The sequence below is a fragment of the Ailuropoda melanoleuca genome, chromosome 3, assembly GCF_002007445.2.
Source record: "Ailuropoda melanoleuca isolate Jingjing chromosome 3, ASM200744v2, whole genome shotgun sequence".
Lineage (NCBI taxonomy): Eukaryota > Metazoa > Chordata > Mammalia > Carnivora > Ursidae > Ailuropoda > Ailuropoda melanoleuca.
In genome coordinates this window covers 33,480,105-33,500,524 of record NC_048220.1, presented here as the reverse complement: position 1 = coordinate 33,500,524, position 20,420 = coordinate 33,480,105, and the positions used below count along the sequence as shown (strand labels likewise).

The following is a 20,420-nucleotide window of genomic DNA, read 5'->3' as shown; positions in this document are numbered from 1 at the left end:
CCAATCTGATGTATCTATCACCAAGCACCAACAATTATCAGGACAAAAAACACAGTAGTTCCCCCTTATCCAGTTTGGCTTTCCATGGTTTCAGTTACGTGAGGTCAACTGTGGTCTGGAAACAGACGACCCTCTGACTCATCAGAAGGTCATTAGTAGCCTAACACTACGTCACAATGCCTGTATCATTCACCTCACTTTCCCTTATCATGTAGGCATTTTATCATTTCACTTCATCACATGAACAAGGATGAGTACAGTACAATATTTTGAGAGCGACCTCTCTTTTATTAAAGTATATTATTAGAACTGTTCCATTTTATTGTTATTCATCTCATTGTGCCTATTATATTAAACTTTATTTTGGGTAGGGATATACAGGAAAAAACACAGTGTATATATATTTAGGGTTTGGTACTATTTGTGGTGTCAAGCACCCACTGGGGGTCTTGGAAAGTATCCCCTGCAGATAAGCGGAGACTACTATAATCTTGTTTTACTTAAATCCCCAACTCCATATTCATATCATGTTGTTTTATCAGTAAATATTTCAGTTGTATCTTTAAAAGGTAAGGACCCCCCTTTTAAACATAACCACAATACCATCATCACACTTAAAAGATAGATGTGATTAGATATTCACATCCTAAGACTGTATTATAAATTTCTAAACATTTTTTCCCATTTGAATGGGATCTATTAAGGTCCATCTACTGCAACTGGTTATATCTCTTTAAAGTCTCCTTTAATACTATTTCATTTCCCATTGCTTTCTTTTCCTTGCAAATTGTTTGTTGAAGAAACCATGTTACTCATCCTGCAGTATTCGCCACAGAATTCTATGATACCCTGGTAACATGCTCTGCTATCCTAGAATTTCCTTTAGTGAGTACATCTAGAACCTTTATGACAATTTCTCATTCTTTGACAGGACTCTAGAAATCTCTGACAACTTCATTTTCTGGCTGGATAAAATATTCTAGGGTCATCTGGAACACTGTCAGCCCCAGATCTGGGGAAAGCCATTTCTTCAAGAACCCCTGGCTCCTCTGAGTGCTTGGGAGGGGGCAGAGGGTCATTACCCTTGGGAAGACTATTATTTCTAGATCTTTTCAGTGAGCAGAATTAAGAAATGTTCTAGAATTTTTTTATTGCTTATTTGTTTTTTAAGATAAAATGGTATCTGAATTTGTATCAATACAGTTAATCCTTGAACAACTCAGGAGTTAAGGGGTGCTAACCCCCTGCCCCACAGTCAAAAATTCACATATTTAACTTCTGATTCCCCCAAAACTTAATAGCCTACTGTTGACCAGAAGCCTTACTGATAACATGAACAGTGAACACATATTTTGTATGTTATATACTGTATTCTTACAACATAAGCTATAGAAAATGTTTAGAAAATCATAAGAGAAAATACATTTACACTCTTTACTGTAATTTCTTTAAAATCCATGTTTAAAAGAGCCCAAATGTCCACTGATGGATGAATGGATAAAGATGTGTGTGTGTGTGTGTGTGTGTGTTTGTGTGTATACACACACACACTCAGCCACCAAAAAAAAAAGAAATCTTGCCATTTCGAACAATGTGGAAAGAACTTGAATATATAATGCTAAGCAAAATAAGTCAGTCAGAGAAAGACAAATATGATTTTACTCATATGTGGAATTTAAGAAACAAAACAGATGAATACTAAAGGGAAGGAAAAATAAAATAGTATAAAAACAAAGAGGGAGTAAATCATAAGAGACTCTAAACTACTGAGGGTGGCTGGAGGGGAGGTGGGTGAAGGGGTGGGGTAACAGCGTGATGGACATCAAGAAGGGCGCTTGATGTAATAAACAATGGGTGTTAACTGCAACCGATGAATCACTATCCTACCCCGAAATTAATAATACACTGTATGTTAACTAACTTGAATTTAAATAAAACCATAATAAAACCATAAATAAATAAATAGGTAGATAAATAAATAATAAAGACCCATGTTCAGGTGGACCTGGCACAATTCACATTCACGTTGTTCAAGGATCAACCATACTTTCAATTCAAAGCAGGACTACAGTGTTTTTACTTATCTCACCTACTGTACACTTCTTTTCAACCACACTAAGAATCTCAGTTGTCAGTGACAACAATATAATCCTTCATTTGATTTATCCTACAATGCTCACAAACCAGTTTCAGAATACCAACACTGGCAACAACATGATTGCTGAAAAATACTTTTTGAAATTGCTTTTTGTGGGGCACCCGGGTGGTACAGTTGGTTACGTGTCCAACTCTTGGTTTCTGCTTAGGTCGTGATCTAGGGTCATGGGAATTAGCCCCAAGTCAGGCTCCATGCTCAGTGCATAGTCTGCTTGGGTTTCGCTTTCCCTTTCCCTGCCCCTCCTTGCCATTTGCTCATGCTCAGGCACACTCTCTCTCTCTCAAATAAATATTTTTTAAAAATTGCTTTTTGTCTTCAGGGTTTATCTCACTAAGAATATATAGTCAAGTAACAGTTTAAAAGTACCTTTATGCAAACATTAGTTCATTTGTTTCATTTTTCTTTTTAATTTTTAGAGATGACTTTTTTCATTTTATTTTATAACTGCATTCACCATTTACATGGTTCCAAGACAAATCTCCAAAACAAAACACAGTCAAAGCTGTCTAGTTTCTTCTATCCTTGCCATAACCACCAAGACTTAAATTTTAGGAATTAAAAAAAATTTTTTAGTTAATTTAAGAAATTTTTGTTTCTGTTAATAAGCAAATACTTATATGTGTTCATTGGACCTACTTGTTTAGACTAACAGGGCTGACTATGTTTTGTTCCATTTTACTTTTTTACCTAATATATCCTGATGATAACTACATGGTTCATATGAAGATACTACTCATTCCATTGTAAAGTTGCACATACACTGTTCTATGAATGTACTACCACATTTTAAGTAACTAGTCCCCTACAGATGGACATCTGGGTTGTTTCCAGTCTTTTGCTATTATAAAGAGTCTACAATTAGTAGCCTAGTATGTATATTTTTTCATAGTTTAACAAATGTACTTTTGGCATACATTCTGAGGAGGATTATTACTGGTTTAGAAAAAATGCATACATAATTTTGCCAGACACTGCCAAATTTGCTTTCATGGGGGTTGTACCATTTAGCATTTCCATTGGCATCTAAATCTCAGATCTTTTCAGAAATTATCCTAGTTTATGTAATTTTTAAAATGGATCTAATTTTTTTTTTAAAGATTTTATTTATTTATTTGACAGAGATAGACAGCCAGCGAGAGAGGGAACACAAGCAGGGGGAGTGGGAGAGGAAGCAGCAGGCTCATAGCGGAGGAGCCTGATGTGGGGCTCGATCCTATAATGCAGGGATCACGCCCTGAGCCGAAGGCAGACGCTTAACCGCTGTGCCACCCAGGCGCCCCTAAAATGGATCTAATTTTATATTTTCTATTTGGCTATCCAGTTACCCAAACACCATTTACCAAAAAGTCCATACTTTCCCCATTGACCTAAGATACTGTTTTGACATCTAAAAATTCCTATTTTCAAGTGAGTCTATTTCTCATCTTTTATTCTGTTCCATTGGTCTATCCATGTGCCAGTATGGTTATACAGATTTCATAGTATTTTTTAATGTCTAATAGGTCTAGTCTCCCCTTGCTCTTTTTCAGAAATTTTCAGGTCTTCTTTGAAATAATCACCATTGTGGAAAGTCACTGTACGGATATATTCCTAAAAGCAAAGAAACTACTTAATATATTCCAAAGTTTGACTTCTGATTACGACAGAATTTTCTTCATTATGTTCTTACTTAAAGAACAAAAGAAATGGACTAAGAAAGACATCTGTTAACAAACGGCTAAAATTCTCAAATTCCTACTTCACTTTGAATAGGAAAAAAAATTTAACTAGCTTATTTCTGGCAGAATCATGGAAATTAGAGAAGTATACCTGCCACACTTAGGTTAGCTCTCACATTTACCTTGATTGAAGAAACAAGACATTACAAATTTGGATGAAAGTCAATTTCTTAATTTCTCTGTGTCACTGACCAGCTTTAAATATATCTGAGGATCATAGAAATACGTACCTGGCAATCCTCTCCAGCACCACCTGACTGATTCAGTAAGTGTGATGCATCACTCTGGTTACCACTTGCATGTCCAAGACGATGTTTAACAGGAACTTTGTTAAGAACATAGGCGCCCGATGTCTGTGGTTTACTCATCATCTGCACACACAAAATAAACACATACGTGGTAAAAGTTTTTAAAGTTCCCAAGAATGATACAAATTCAGGGGGCTGATTACCATGGGGAATAAAATAAAGAAATGAGAAAGGAGGATGCTTCAATTATCTGTAAGGTTTTATTTTTAAGTGGCAGATATATAAATGATTGCTATTATCCATACTTCTATGGATGTCTGAAAAATGTCATAACAAAATGCATACATATATGCTCATACAGATAAAAATTTCTAATAATTTTTTAAATGTTCCCTTTAAGGGATTTGGGGGTTTTAACTGATGGTAGCCTACATCAATAATAGTAGCTTGGTGCATGTATATATGTATATACGCTCATACAGATAAATATGCATGCTTATATGTTATATATACTCATACAGATAAAAATTTCTAATAATTTTTTAAATGTTCCCTTTAAGGGATTTGGGGATTTTAACTGAGGGTAGCTTATAACAATAACAGAACAGGGTCTAATAGATCACAAAGGTGATAGAATCACTTTTTTTTTTTTTTAAAGATTTTATTTATTTATGTGACAGAGAGACAGCCAGCAAGAGAGGGAACACAGCAGGGGAGAGGGAGAGGAAGAAGCAGGCTCCCAGTGGAGGAGCCTGATGTGGGACTCGATCCCGGAATGTCGGGATCACGCCCTGAGCCAAAGGCAGACGCTTAACGACTGCGCTACCCAGGCGCCCCGACAGTATCACTTTTATACACCACCTGGTCAACATCCAGAGGAAGCATTTGCCTTTGGGTTCTAACATGAAGTGGGACATAGACAAAAGAAATTCAGGCTTAGGTGCAAATAAAAAGGATGATGACTGGACTTAAGACTATGTACGGTAAGAAATCCTTTATAAAAATCTGAATGCATTTAACTGAAACAAGAGAACACCCAGGAAAAGGTTATCACTATCATCAATATTGGAATGGCTCTAGTGCATGGTAGTTTGTTCTTTCCTTCCTTCATCTATTCATTCAAGTGTATTACAAGCAATACATGCCAGGCCTTGTTTTAGGCATGGAAAACAGGATGAATAAAATAGACAAAATCCCAATTTTCTTGGAGCTTACATTTCAGTTTTAAAAGTTTTAAGAGCTTTTTAAAAGAGTTTTCTACATGGAAAAATTAAGACAGAAGAGTGGGTAAAAGGATGACTGATTCTAACATAAAACAAAGCAAAAGTTCTAGATTCAGAGTTGTCTGGTAGTGGACAGTTACTACATTTTACTGTTGAGAAGAATCACTAAGGGTATTTCTTTAAACATGTAGATTTATGGGTCTCATATTCTAGAGACTGACTCTATAAGTTAGGGCAGATAAGGCCCAGGAATTTGTACCCAGGTAATTAATTCCAATAGAAGAACAGCACTTGTCCAACTTTACGGTTCATTAGAATCATCCAGAGAGCTTGCTGAGGCCCCTACCACAGTGATTCTGACTGAGTAAGGTGGGGTGAGGTCCAAGAAACTGCATGTCTGGTAAGTTCTCAGGAGAAGAGATGCTACTGTCTGCAGATAAAACTGAGTGGCTTTAACATAAATCACCTAAGGACCCAAACTGAGAAACAATGATCTAGATAGAGGATGGGACTAGAGGACCTCTCATCCTCTGTGAACCAGTGGATTACCTTCTGGATACCCCCATGTACTGTAGAGGGAGGAGACTGGGCCACCAGCACCTGCTGCTGATGAAGGTGCTGTGGCAGATGATGGTGCTGTTGTGACAGGTGACTAAGTGTTTGCTGCTGCTGCAGGAGTAGCTGTGTTGGAGACTGTAGTGCTGGCTGCTCGTTGTTTTCTCTATGCCACAGAACTCGAATGAATCGGTTGTTTAGAACTGCTTCAGTGCTGGAAATGGCTTTCCTGGCCTCCTCATTGGTAAGATACTGGATGAGTGCTGCTTCCGGATCTCCCTTAAAAGCAACCTGTAAGAAAAAACAAAAGCATCAACAAAAAAATCCACAGAAATTAACAAATAGGTAAATGCAAATAAATTACTGAAGAAGTCAATAATTCAAAAGTAGAGAAAAGCCTGCTGAAATCCATTCTGAATGCTTTGTAAATAAAGTTCTCCATCCCTCTAAAAGATAATATGCATATTTTCTAAAATGATATATAAAAGAATATTAGATAATTCAATAAATAATCCTAGTAATGTTACCTAACCACTTGGGGAAAAGTTGTTAGATCCCTCCCAGATATCTTACATTCAAATAAAATCCAGAAAAAGAAACTATTTTACAATAATAAACAAAACACCTGATAAATACACAGAAGAAAAAAAGGTGGACATCTGTATAATTTGAGTGTTTGGAAAACCTTTTTATGCATACCTATAAAAGTAGGATCCATAAAGACAAAGAACAGTAGACTCTACCACATAAAATTTTAAAATCTGTCAATCCAAATATGCCCTAAACTGAATGATGAATGGAAAAACTGTTTTTAATACATATGACAAGGGGCGCCTGGGTGGCACAGCGGTTAAGCGTCTGCCTTCGGCTCAGGGCGTGATCCCGGCGTTATGGGATCGAGCCCCCACATCAGGCTCCTCTGCTATGAGCCTGCTTCTTCCTCTCCCACTCCCCTGCTGTGTTCCCTCTCTCGCTGGCTGTCTATCTCTGTCACATAAATAAATAAAATCTTTAAAAAAAAAAAACAAACATATGACAAGCAGTGGCTTAGAAAAGCACTATTGGAAATGCCTTCATAAAAAATGGGCAAAGACAACAGGCACATCCAAAAATAAAACCTGCAAAAGATCTATATAAAAAACGTATTTTAAAAAAGCAAATTAAAACAAGTGTAATTTTTCACTTACGAAACTGACTAAAAAATTTTAATGGATCCATATTACAGTGTTGATGAGGATTCATACAGTGCATTTGGGAGTATCACCTGGCACAACCCTTTTGGAGAACAATTTGGCAGCTCAAATAAAAAGTCTTAAAATTCCCTTTAATTCAGCAATGCATCATAAAAAAATAATGAAGGTTCAATGACAAGGAAGCTCACCACAGCATTGTTTTTATATAAAGCAATAATACAATAGAAATTCCCAACAACAAAGAACAGTAAATAAATTATGGCCTATTGTTAGGGACTGATTTATGACCTCCCTCCCAAATTTTTATGTTGAAATCCTAACCCCCAGCTGACATTTGGAGACAGGGCTTTTAGAAAGTAATTAAAGTTAAATGAGGTCATTAAGGCGGGGGCCTGATCAGATGGTACTGGAGGCCTTATAGAAAGAGGAAGAGATCTCTCTCCCCTTCCACAACTCGAGGACAGCAAGAAAGTGGCGATCGGCAAAGCAGAAAGAGAATCCTCATCAGGAACCAACTTGGCTACTAGCACCTTGATTTTGGACTTCCCCCAAAATAAGTTCTTATTGTTTAAGCCACCCAGTCTACGGTATGTGTTATGGAAATCGGACGAGACTCACTGACCAAACTACATTAAGCCATCTTATTTTTTCTAAATGCGGTAAACAATAATGACCTAGGAAACATCTTAAGAGAAAAAAGGCAGTCAGAGATATTTGGTATGACTTTGTATTCTTGAAGTGTGTAAAGCACTTTTAAAAGGAGAACATGTGTATATGTGCATATGTGTGTTCTTCCATATAAACAAATATAGTATGTCTTTTCATTAAAATATTAGTAACTTATTGCAGAGTAGTGAGATTCAGGTGATTTGTTTTTTCACTTTTGTTTAATGTACTTCCAATCATCTATAAAATTAAACATGTACTACATTCAGGGACAAAAAAACTGCTTAAAAATTTCTCAAAAAAAAATCTTTCAAAAAGATTTCTCTGAGTTCTTTGAAATATCAAATTTCCTAATACTACTTTCTTAAACTCAGTTATATAAATCACATTTGGTTTGATGACAACACTAACCATGAGGGGTGACTAAGTGAAACTGCAAATTAATGAGGCCTTCCAAGTACTCTCCATTACAGCATAACACTCAATCACAAATTCGTAAATTGGAGACAGCAGAATACAATTTATGAAATATTAGATAACATGTTACACTGCCTAGAATTCTCAAGATTAGAACCATCCATAACCAATTACTATTTCACTGCAATATAAGAGTCATTCAGTAAACAAAATTACAATCTTAGAAATTACCAAAAATCTCACCTATCTAGTTAGAATACTAAAACAGATTAAAAAGTCATTTGTCCAGAGATAACACTATGAACAAAAATACACTAACTAGCCTGTGTGTCTTTCAAGAAGAAGTTGTGGATAAGAAACAAATGCATTTAAAAAAACAAATTCAGCTTAACAATTTCATCATAAAATTGTGTATCGAGCTATATAGTGGAGCTTAAAACACTTAGCAGAGATAATGAGAGTAATTACTGGCTCATTTAAGCAAAGTGAACTGGTAAGAGTATTTTCAAAGATGCATAAAACCACATTAATTCTGTCACCAACCTAGCCACATTTACCTGGATGTTTACAATAGTTCCAAATTTGCTGAAGTGTTCGTTGAGCTTGGTAATATTGTTCAATTCCTGAGGGATTTTCTTGACTTCTAATTTGGTGTTTGTATACTGATTCTTTCTCAAGAATCCTGGTTTATTCTGACTGTTATTCCCTTGCCTGAAAAGAATATTAATAGATCTTGATTAATTCCCCCACCTTACACCTAGCCACGAGAAAGATCAACAAATAATTTAAGTTTATATGTATTAAAGCATCATCTGTAAGACATTCTTACATTCTTGAGAAATATACTTAACATTCTTCAGAAATTACTAAATCATTTTCACATCTTCCTTGTAGAAAGAAAGAAGACTGAATGGCAAAAGATGACAAAACGAAAAAGACCCAAATGAGATAAAAAATCATATGGTAAAAGATCCACAACAATTACCAAGGAATCTAACTTTAAAGCAAGGAATGAAGATCTTTTTTTTTAATGGCATGTTTTCCAACTTTGGCAAAAGTACGTTGAGTTTTTCCTCTTTACTACTCATTTCCAGTGTCTCAATAATTCTTAATACTGGGCTAGGCCTAGATATAGTAAATACAAATTATTAATATCTATTATTAATATTCTGTTAGCTCTTCCATTTTTAAGATGTTCTAATGATGCCTCTGGGAACCCTAACTTTGAGACACATAGTTTGAAAATCATTGATTAATGACAACTCTTAATTTTACAAATTAACTAATGCACACAACAATAACAAAAACACCAATTAGATGTTACTAAGTAGCAAATTATCTTACTTTCCCAGCCAAGGTTTCTTTGTGAGTGGCCCTTCCAAACCACTTATAGCTCTTTTTCGGCTATCTGGTTCAAGAACTACTCTGGTTATGTTGCTATTAATTGAAACAGGAACTGGTGGTTCAGTCTGGATGACAATGTTAGCAGCTGTTGAAAACAAAAATTAACATTACTAACAATGCATGGTCCTTGGGGAATTTCAAATGATTAAAATATTTAGCCTAAAAGCTAAAAAAGCACAGTGAATAGCACCAAACTACCATCCCTTTTCAGAAATGCTTAACAGCAAGAAAAAATTATCAACTGCCTTTTTCTCCTTTTTTAAAAAATACAACATCCAAGTTTAAAAAGTCATAGGCAACTCCAATGTAATAACTAATTCAGGCAAGAATCCTCAGGATGCAAAAAAATAAATCAATGAAAGACTGTTACAGAACAAGATTTTTTTTTTAGAGAAAATTTTTTTTAAAGATTTTATTTATTTGAGAGAAAGAGAGCACGCGTACAGCACCGAAGGGGGGGGAGCTGTGGGGAGGGGGAGAGGAGAGGGAGAAGCAGGCTCTGGGCCACCTGGGTGAGCAGGGAACCCTATGTGGGGCTCAATCCTGGGACCCTGGGATCATGACCTGAGCTGAAGGCAGATGCTTAGCCCACTGAGCCAGCCAGGTGCCCAAACAAGATACTTATGTGGTGCCGAAGTACCACTCCACAAGTGATTACACTACAAAGGAGAGATCTAACAATTATCACTGCAGGCAATCAAACTTAGCACCATAAATATTGTGAAATTATTTGTATTCTGATGTGATTCAATAAAAAGTTCACCTAGATAGGATATTATTACGGAATTATAATTTTCTTATGTGCAGCAAAGATATGGTGCTTATATGTGACTACACCTTATTCCTGAATGTCAAATAAAGGATCTGAAGTGCACAATCCCTACAACACACTTTCAAGTAGTTCAAGAAAAAAAAATGTGAAGGGAGAAGGGAAGAAAGGAGGAAGAGAAGACTGTGTATGTATACAAGCAAGCACTCACACCCAAAGGTGACAAACACAGTAACAAATGGTGAACCAAAGTGAAGGTATTTAGATGTTTATTGTACTTCGATTTTTTTGTAGGTTTAAAAATTTTCAAAACTCAAACGTTGGAAGAAAAATCCAAAGCCAACACTATAAACTGGCATGTTTCATTCACAACATTTAAGACTAAAATACTTTAACTGACCTTACAATGGCTCATCTGTGGGTGGGAAGAGGTGTGTTGAATAAAAAAGTAAGTTAACACCAATCTATGCCTGACATACTCTGAATATTCTCCTTAACTTTAGTAACTCCACCAAAAGTAAAGCTAGCAGCGAAGAATAACATGTAGGGCTAGATACTTATGTGGTGCCAAAGTACCACTCCACAAATGATTACACTACAAAGAGAGATCTAACAATTATCACTGCAGGCAAGCAATCAAACTTAGCACCATAAATATAATAAAATTATTTGTATTCTGATCGGGGGATTTCACTGTGTGACAGTGAAATTGTGAGGCAAGCTCACTCATTTAACATGTATTTCTTCAGCAGCTGCTACAGCTCCAACAATTATATTAGACCTTATGTGTAAGTTCGTGAACAAAGTCACTATGATCTCTGACCTGCTATGGCCTTTGTTTTTAGAAGGCTAATGCAGATTAACAATTGTGATGGCATAAAGCATTCTAGAATTTGAAATGCCATTATATCTTCCCTAGAATACTTTTGATGACCTCTTAACATTGCTTAGTGCTTTTCTTTACTGAAGTGTTTTATAAGGAAAGGAAAGAGATACATAGCTAGAACTTCAATGACTTGCCAACGCGACAAACCAAGCCTGTTGTACAAAAACCACATGACTTCTGAGTGAGATTATCCATGAATTACTATACATGAATGCACACAAAGACCAGACTAGTGGCAAAAGGAAAACATGAATTTCTGAGAATATGATCTTCCCACAAATTTCAAGTAATCTGGTAATAATTTATGCATTATAGCACAGAAGGTAAAAGCACATTCTTCAGAATTAGATACGCCTGGGTTCAAGTTCCAGTTCTGTCATTAATAGCTGTGTGACCTTGGGCAAGATCTTTTAACCTCTCTAACCCTCAGTGTCTTTATCTGTAAAAAGAGAATAAAAATAGTACCACTTTCAAGGAGTTGCAGGAAAGGAATACAAGAGATAATAATACATATAAAAGCATTTGGTTTCTTCTTGACACAAAACTGTTAGTCTGTAACAGTGATATTAATGGCAGTAAAGAGAAGTTAATAAAAGCAAGACAGGAAAGAAGGTAAGAACAGGAAAATGGACACCATGTAATTAAATCAGAAAAATACTGTCAGGATGGCCCATGGCCAGTCATTCGAATTAAAATTAAATATTACAAATCAAACTATGTAAGAAAGAAGAAATGGAACGTCATCAAGCTTTCTAGCCCAACCTTTCTGAGGGGAGGAGAAAGAAGGACATCAACCCATATTAAAGGTAAATGCTTGGGGCGCCCAGGTGGCTCAGTCATTAAGCATCTGCCTTTGGCTCAGGGCGTGATCCCGGATCCCTGGGATCAGGCCCCGCATCAGGCTCCTCCGCTGGGAGCCTGCTTCCTTCTCTCCCACTCCCCCTGCTTGTGTTCCCTCTCTCACTGGCTGTCTTTCTCTCTGTCAAATAAATAAATAAATAAAATCTTTAAAAAAATAAAAAAATAAAGGTAAATGCTTGCATTTAGTCTTATTTTTCTGCATTTAGTCCTTAAAGTTTTCTAACTATGCTTTGCAAAGGTCCTAACATATGGTTGTAATCACAAATACCAAAAAAGATCAAATGATAATTTTATTGCAGTGTTTCAGATTCTCAGTTATTAGTGTGAAGCACAGCTCTTATGATACAAAGTAGGCCCTTAAATGATCAGTTCTTTGAGGGCAAGGGACCATGTCATTTCATCTTTCTTTACCTAGTATCTAACATAGTGCCCAGTAAATAGCTAAAACATAAAGGTCTACAAAAATAGCAATTAAAAATGTAAGCATTATTTTTATTTTAAATATATCCTAATTATAGCTTTAAAATAAAATTTGGAGATACAATTATTCAAACACATTTATTTGATAATTATATAGCACTCTTCAGAAAGACAATGTGTAAGTAATTCTGAACTTTAGTGAGGTCTAAATTGCTATGCTGAACTCCTGTATAACAATAGCATCAAAGAAAGTATGAGGCAGTCTCACCTCTTGGATTTGCATCCATATCTCCAGATGTTAGGCCAATCAGGTTTGGGCGCTGTGTCTGTGTTCTTGAAAAGAACTGTCTGTACTGAGATCTACCAGAACTGGTAATACTAGGAGCTTCTGGATTATAACCATCTGGTTCATACGTATCTGGGGGAAAACAAAACAACAAGACACATAACAAATCAGAGAGAAGTAATTTCTCATTAATAAAATAAACAACTGCAAAAAATGAATTTTCTCTTCAACAAATTTATCAATCTATACATATATATCTGAATTACAGTATATAGATACACCTGTTAGAAGTGAAAGAAATGAAAACGCTCCTGTCCCAAAATACAGATACACAGATCCATGCTTAATTATGGAGATACTCCCAGATTCATTCACCTAGCCATTTTTATCCTCTATATTAATCGCTTAATCCTAGAAACATGCACATACATGAATACCATATATAAAGGACTGGTTGAGTTTCCTCAATTACCATGTCTCACCAATTTCCAGGTACACTTAATTAGGGGGAAATCAATCTACTAATTTGGTTATTAGTTATGTACACTTTAAAATGGAAATATAATAGCTGGTTTCATACATAAAACATTTCAAATGCTTTATTTCCAACACCTAAATAAGATAAATTTTGTATGTCTAAACATAATCATGATCTTACTACCAACCACCTTATCAATGCCACTTTTATCACATTCCCTTTGTTTTCTCTAAAACTAAATATTTAATTTCTAAAATCTAATGCTAAATAACTATTTTGTTAGTGTTAAAGAAATTCTGAGTGTTCATCTCTAAACAGTATATATCCTCTTCATCCTACATAAAATCAAAGAACGGTTAAGATTAAGTGAAGACACTGGTTTTCCCCACTGTGCTTCAGAAGTCCTTGCATCTCCTTTTCTTTTCTTAGTGGAAAAATTCTCTATGGCGTTCATGTGAAGTTTCAGCTACCAGGTAAGAGACATTCAGATCCTTATTAACGGCCAATCAGTTCTGTGATTCAAAGTAGATGATCAGCAAATTATTATAAAAAAAAGTTTTGAGTTACCACTTGGTAGTCTTGACAGAAGATCTCTTATAGTTAAAATCTCCTATAGCTGCAGGAAGTTTTAAAGAAGTTACATAATCAAATGACCTTGTTCTATAATTCCCAAGAATACACAGAACCCCTAGAAACTTAAAAGTCCTTAAGTCAATTATGATGAACTAAAATCCAAGGGCAAAGTGAGAAATGTTAAAAACCTCATGAGACGCCCACAAAGCACTCCACACAGGTCTTCAACATGTACATGTAGGTAGGAGGGGGAGTTTTCAAGATACCACTGCATTATACACAGCCAGTCCATACATGGGACGGGGGGTGGGGGGAGACATAATCATCCATGATCAGCAAGAAATCAGATGTTTTTGTTTCGTTTTAAAAAAAATTAACCTAGTTTTTCTTGAAATATATAAATGATTAGAAAACATTCAAATAGATATCCTCTTCCTATTTACTGGATTAGAAATTAGTTCAAAGAACTAGCATGACTTTTGTTCCTGAGGCACTAAAACTCAACATAGAGGACACCAGAGATAACAGACCACACAGGAGGCCTCATCATCTTGCAACCACTCGGGACAAATCAAAGACACAGAGGAACAGGAAAGAAAACTACCTAAGAGCTTTAACGGAACTTTGTGACAGCAGATCAGGATGCCAGCCACCACTTAGGCTGGCAGGCTGTGGTACAAAAAGATCAGAGAGGTGGATGGCCATTTGTAGCAAAGCTTACCTGGGACCAGAGGGGTGGGGCTGGAGACTGAGGTATGGTACCCAATGGAGGATCCCATGAGGTTTCGAGGTGGCACCAAACGAGCTGCCAACAGAGGAGGCGGTGTCCCCAACTGAAGTCGCTCAGATGCAGCAGCACCATGTTCACGAGAGTACATGGGCTGTCCTACAGAGGAAAGAATAGGAGGGCAGCTGGGAATGAGAGTCACAAGCTTCTCAGGTAATGCCGTACTTCCTGAGACTTCAGCCAAGAACAGAGAAAAGTACACCAATGGGAATGGCAGTCGAGAAACGTTATTACTGAGATTCTTCCTAACTCAAGAAACAGACACAGAACTGGTTAGGATGCACTAAGCTATAAAGAAAGAATAAGAATTAGGTAGTATGACTGCATAGTCTCCATCTTTCATAATCTGAAGTGAAATGTGCAGTCAACCATATCACACTATCAGACAAAGGTGCCCTGAGCTATTATTCATATAGAGACTTGTATCCAATAAAACATGTAGTTTTGAAGACTGTCATACCCATCAAAAACAAAAACTGTTCTCCTCAAACTCACATAATTTCAGGTTCACACAAAACTACTCCCACATCTAAGAGAAAAAGAATAAAGAAATTAAAACACACACACACACCACAAGCATACCCTCACAGAGAATAAGAAATATTCAAAAGAAAAAACTAAACAAGATAATGAAAACTTGTTACTCCTTAGCACGTGGATAACAAGTACAAAGAAAAAAAGGACAAAACCCCAGTTACACAGACCAACCACTGTACATATGAAATCACCTCAGATATTAAGAACCACTTTTTGAAAGAAAGGACATTTAGTGCTCACATTTATTAATGGAACAATGTCTGACACAACGAAGTTAAATTTGGTAGAACAGGATTTAAAAAGAAGTATGAAAGAGCAGTTTTTTTCTCTCACTGCTCACTTAATAGTATCTGCTTTACTGACTACCCTATGAGACCTTTATAATATCTACTCAATACTTTATATCTAAAGTCAGACATTCACTATGTGGCACAAGATAAAATGAATTCAGAATTTTTTTTATACCCAATGAATGTCCCTAAAAGTTACGAATTTCCAAAAGATTTTTAATACACTTTAACAGAACAAGCCACAAAGCAACTACCTGATTTCACAGTAAATGTAGAAGGGAAACAGATGTAATAAATTTTACTATCCTTCTTCTCCTATATGCGAAGTAAAGGGGCAAGTGACAAATCATACTGTACAGCAGACCACAGAACTGTGTGCTTAGCACCAATTCTTTCAATATTTACATTTTAAAAGGCTCTTTCAATCGTTGTTACAAAAACAATCTAACATATCATCAACAACCTAAAAATAGTTGTTAAGAATAACCTATTGCGCAGAATTTCTGCAGAATGAAGGAGGATACTAAAGAGAAAAATGGGGAAGTGCATTCTTAGTCCACATGACTGGTTTAAGTTTTTGACACAGCATTCAATGTACCCAGTATAATTAACTAATAACTGTCTCAAAGTGAACTGAAAAGTTAAAGGCTAATTTGCACAATGTCCTTTCAACATGAATGACAAAGAATATGCATTTAATTGCAGAAAGAAGGCTGTTTATTCAAATTAAGCCTGATGTTCTTCAACACCTACTGAGATCTCTAAATACTATTTAAAAACAAAAAGCTTCCTTAGATAAAAGGTTGACTCTAGGTCTGGGCAGAAAATTAAGATGAATCTGTCATACCATCATACACACACACACACACACACACACCTTGTGCTTCCAGAAGCAAGACAACTATCAAACACTAGGTGTGTCAAAAACAAAACAATCTGCAGGAGCCAACATGAAGAGTCTCCCATGGTCAAAGAAGAAACAATGTGAACACCAAAAAGGATGTAATGGGGTGAAACATATCAACATGTTAAAAATCCATGCGTTCATAATGATCCCTTTGGAAAATCCTAGGAAAGCAGGTCATTCTTCTGAAAACTGACAAATGAAAGGAATCAAGTACTTATCCTGTCTTTCCTATAAAAACTGCATTTCAAGTTAACCAAATGGTTAACATTACTGAGTTTCACTTCATAGAATGCCAGTCAATAAACGTAGAAGGAATTAAAGCATTAGAATCACACTTTTATAGGTGCGCCTGGGTGGCACAGCAGTTAAGTGTCTGCCTTCAGCTAAAGGCGTGATCCTGGCGTCATGGGATCGAGCCCCACGTCAGGCTCCTATGCTAGGAGCCTGCTTCTTCCTCTCCCACTCCCCCTGCTTGTGTTCCCTCTCTCGCTGACTGTCTCTATCTCTGTCAAATAAATAAATAAATAAAATCTTTAAAAAAAAAAATCACACTTTTATAACCCCTAATGAAACAACAGATCTAAGCAGTGATCACAAATGGCTGCTGAAACCATGAGCAACTTTTAAAATGGATGAATTAAATGAAACACCTATATACACTGATCAATATTTATAACAAAGGAAAAAACTCGACATTATGTACATCACAAAATATTACAGTAGGAAACATATCAATAAAATATTCATGACCAAAAAAAAACCCAATGTGAATCTAAAGTCTCCAAATGCAGCCCCCAAATTTACAGGAAATAGAGAGGACTGAAGAATGTGTTAAATGACACAAAGGGATGCAATATACCAAGTCCAGAATGTGAAAAAAATTCTTCAGGACAATGATGTGTTTCTTAAATAAATGTCAAGGAAAAACCAAAAAAGAGGTACAGGAAATTATTAAAGATTTAAAGAGTTAAGAAAGATATCTTCTAAATGTAATATATAACCTTGTTTGGATGCAGCTTCAAAAGAACCAGCTGGGAAAGGACACCTATGATACTATTTGGAAATATGAATACTGATTGGATATGTGACAACGGTAAATAACAAAAATTTTGGGAGTGTGATGAAGTATTGTGATAGTATGTGTTTAATCCTTACCTTTTAGAGATACAGACTGAAGATTTTACTGATGAAATGTTACGTTCGGGGGTGGTTCTAAAATAATCAAGTCAGGGGTGAGTTACAGAGGAAGCAAGATTAACCATGTACGTTGAGGAGCGCTGAAGCCAGTGAGTACCTGAAAGACTCCTGCAATATTTGCTTTCCTTTTGTGTGTTTTTGAAATTTCCCAAAATAAGTTTTTCTCAAATCAAATAACGGTGAAGGTGAGCTGGTCATAACTTATATTCATTCAGTTTAGCTCTGATTGGCATAGAGAGTGACTAGATAATTCCAAACTGCAAACTTCCCCAATTCATGCTCCTATCTTAAGTTTTTCATGTATTTTACATGCCTGAGAGCAAAATTTTCACATTCTTAATGTTAACTTTAGTCAGGTGAAGACAGTCTTTACACAGCTGAAATTTTACTCTGTAATTTCCTGATTTTGTCATTAAGAGTATTCCCAGGAGACAAATCTTAAATTTTAAACTAAAAGCTCAATTAGAAAACAAAAAAGATACACCTTCTAATTACCGGCCATATTTATCATATATCTCTGTATTAGAATCCAAGGTCCCTAGCACATCATCTGAAGTTTCAGGGCCTAAACGGTGCCTGATGCATAGTAGGAACTCAATAAAGAATCACTTAAAGAAACGATGAAAGCTTCTTTATTAGAAGTATCCCAATGACCAGTATTTTGGATGAAACTCTATATGTTGAAATGGGCAGTAAGATAATGAATAGGTCACAAACCAAAGTAAAACACAGAAGACAGAAACCCCAGACAATATTCAATGACTCTATCAAATATTGGTATACTTTTCTAGACATCAAAATCCATGATTCTACACTGAAAAATGTTCCACAGAATTAAACGAGGAATCTCAAGTTTAGTAGGAGTATAGTGTTTCAGTAATTTTAGACAGTTGATAAGAGGAAATATATTTTCAGGAAGATAAAGATAATTTACATAAATTCATTTGAAGACTGACAACTGCCTTCAACCTAAAAATCAGTCTGTTGAATACAGGATATTATATTCTACCATTACTTCTTTACACACTCATTAGAGTGAGCTTAGCAATCATAAAATTTTTCTACTAGCCTTCTTCAAAGAAACTTAACAGGTTGAATTTAAGGGAAAAAAGGGAATAAACTTGAAAATGGTACTATGAAAACCAAAAATGTATACAATGGGTTGGTTAATTCAAATTATGGTACAATATTTTAAGTACCTCAGTGGAAATAGTTGATTTTGTAATAGGTGTTACCATATTGCTCTCTTTCCATACAATTTCAATTATATCTATTATTTGAGTCCTTTTCAGAGTATCTGTGACATTTTTAATTCAAGAAACAACAAAATTGGAGTTTTTTCTAAACTATATCCATTTGACATCACCTTTTAAATAGCATTACAGGAGCCACCAATATCCTACCCAGTTATATGGTGGGGATAATTTCTTTTCTTCTGTTAATACTCAATTGTCCTATTCCAAAACAATTAATAACCACAGCCGAAATGACGATTTTTGACAGAATTAGTTCCTTTGTCACCTGTATTTCTGAGCCACTCTGTTCATCTAGTCATAACCGCAAAATACACTGTACTTGGTTTTTTTTCTTTTAATTTTTTTTTTTTTTTAATTTATTCGACAGAGATAGAGACAGCCAGCGAGAGAGGGAACACAAGCAGTGGGAGTGGGAAAGGAAGAAGCAGGCTCACAGCAGAGGAGCCTGATGCGGGGCTCGATCCCATAACGCCGGGATCACGCCCTGAGCCGAAGGCAGACGCTTAACCGCTGTGCCACCCAGGCGCCCCTGTTTTTTTTTTAAAACACATTTCTTTTCCACTATTAGATTTTCAGTTTCTTTGAAGGATCATTTCTTACTCATCTGTATATTCCCAATACCTAGCATTGAGCAGACTCCTATTTTTACCTCTAAAACTCCAGATTTCATTTTTCTCTGTATATTCCGGGTCTCTACTGACATAATTTTCACAACTAAATGCCATCTGATACACTCTATTCCATTTATAAACATTTTCTGTTATGAATTTTAAAAATAATTTTGACAATAAAATATCCATTAACTTAAAATTTCCCAACTTATTAAACTTTGAAAGCTAATACATTGTAAACATAGTTTTTTACTTCATTTGAAGTGAAGTTCTAATTTTGGGGGAAATTACTAATTATACTATTGAGGAAAATATACCTGAACAATTTGAAAAATTCAAGTTACCTGCCTAGAACAAAATTAAAAAAAAAAACAAAAACTTTTTAAATCAAGTGAATAGAAAGGTATAAATATAAAAAAATTAATGACTAACAAACTACATTACACCAAAAAAAAAAGTTTTACTGTTTCTTACACTGAGATCAGAAACTATCTCCTACGTTTTCAAATTTCTCTAAATTTTAGAATCAAAATTTAACTTTTATTTATTTTTTAAGATTTTTATTTATTTATTTATTCGACAGAGATAGAGACAGCCAGAGAGAGAGGGAACACAAGCAGGGGGAGTGGGAGAGGAAGAAGCAGGCTCACAGTGGAGGAGCCTGATGTGGGGCTCGATCCCATAACACCGGGATCACGCCCTGAGCCGAAGGCAGACGCTTAACCGCTGTGCCACCCAGGCGCCCCCCAAAATTTAACTTTTAAAAAAGGAAGAGAGGGGCTCTTGGGTGGCTCAATTGGTTAAGCGTCTGACTCTTGATTTCAGTTCAGGTACTAATTTCATGGGTTGTGAGATCAAGCCCCACATCAGGCTCCACGCTCAGCAGGGAGTCTGCTTGAGGTTCTTTCCCTCTCCCTTTGCCCCTCCTCCCACTCATGTGTGTGTGCTCTCTTTCTCTAAAACAAATAAATTTTTAAAAT

At 35.8% G+C, this 20,420-nt stretch overlaps 1 protein-coding gene across 1 annotated transcript in view; it reads right to left on the bottom strand.

Annotated features, from left to right (window-relative positions):
- RBM27 (RNA binding motif protein 27) overlaps window positions 1-20,420 on the bottom strand; it is an 85,467-nt gene that overhangs the window by 32,445 nt on the left and 32,602 nt on the right. Inside the window, exons 9-14 of the mRNA XM_011231636.3 lie at window positions 14,577-14,741; window positions 12,787-12,936; window positions 9,523-9,667; window positions 8,736-8,889; window positions 5,897-6,193; window positions 4,107-4,247 (exon numbers count right to left, since the gene is read on the bottom strand). Of these exons, the coding sequence (XP_011229938.2) occupies window positions 4,107-4,247; window positions 5,897-6,193; window positions 8,736-8,889; window positions 9,523-9,667; window positions 12,787-12,936; window positions 14,577-14,741 (1,052 nt within the window). The remainder of the gene's footprint in view (window positions 1-4,106; window positions 4,248-5,896; window positions 6,194-8,735; window positions 8,890-9,522; window positions 9,668-12,786; window positions 12,937-14,576; window positions 14,742-20,420) is intronic.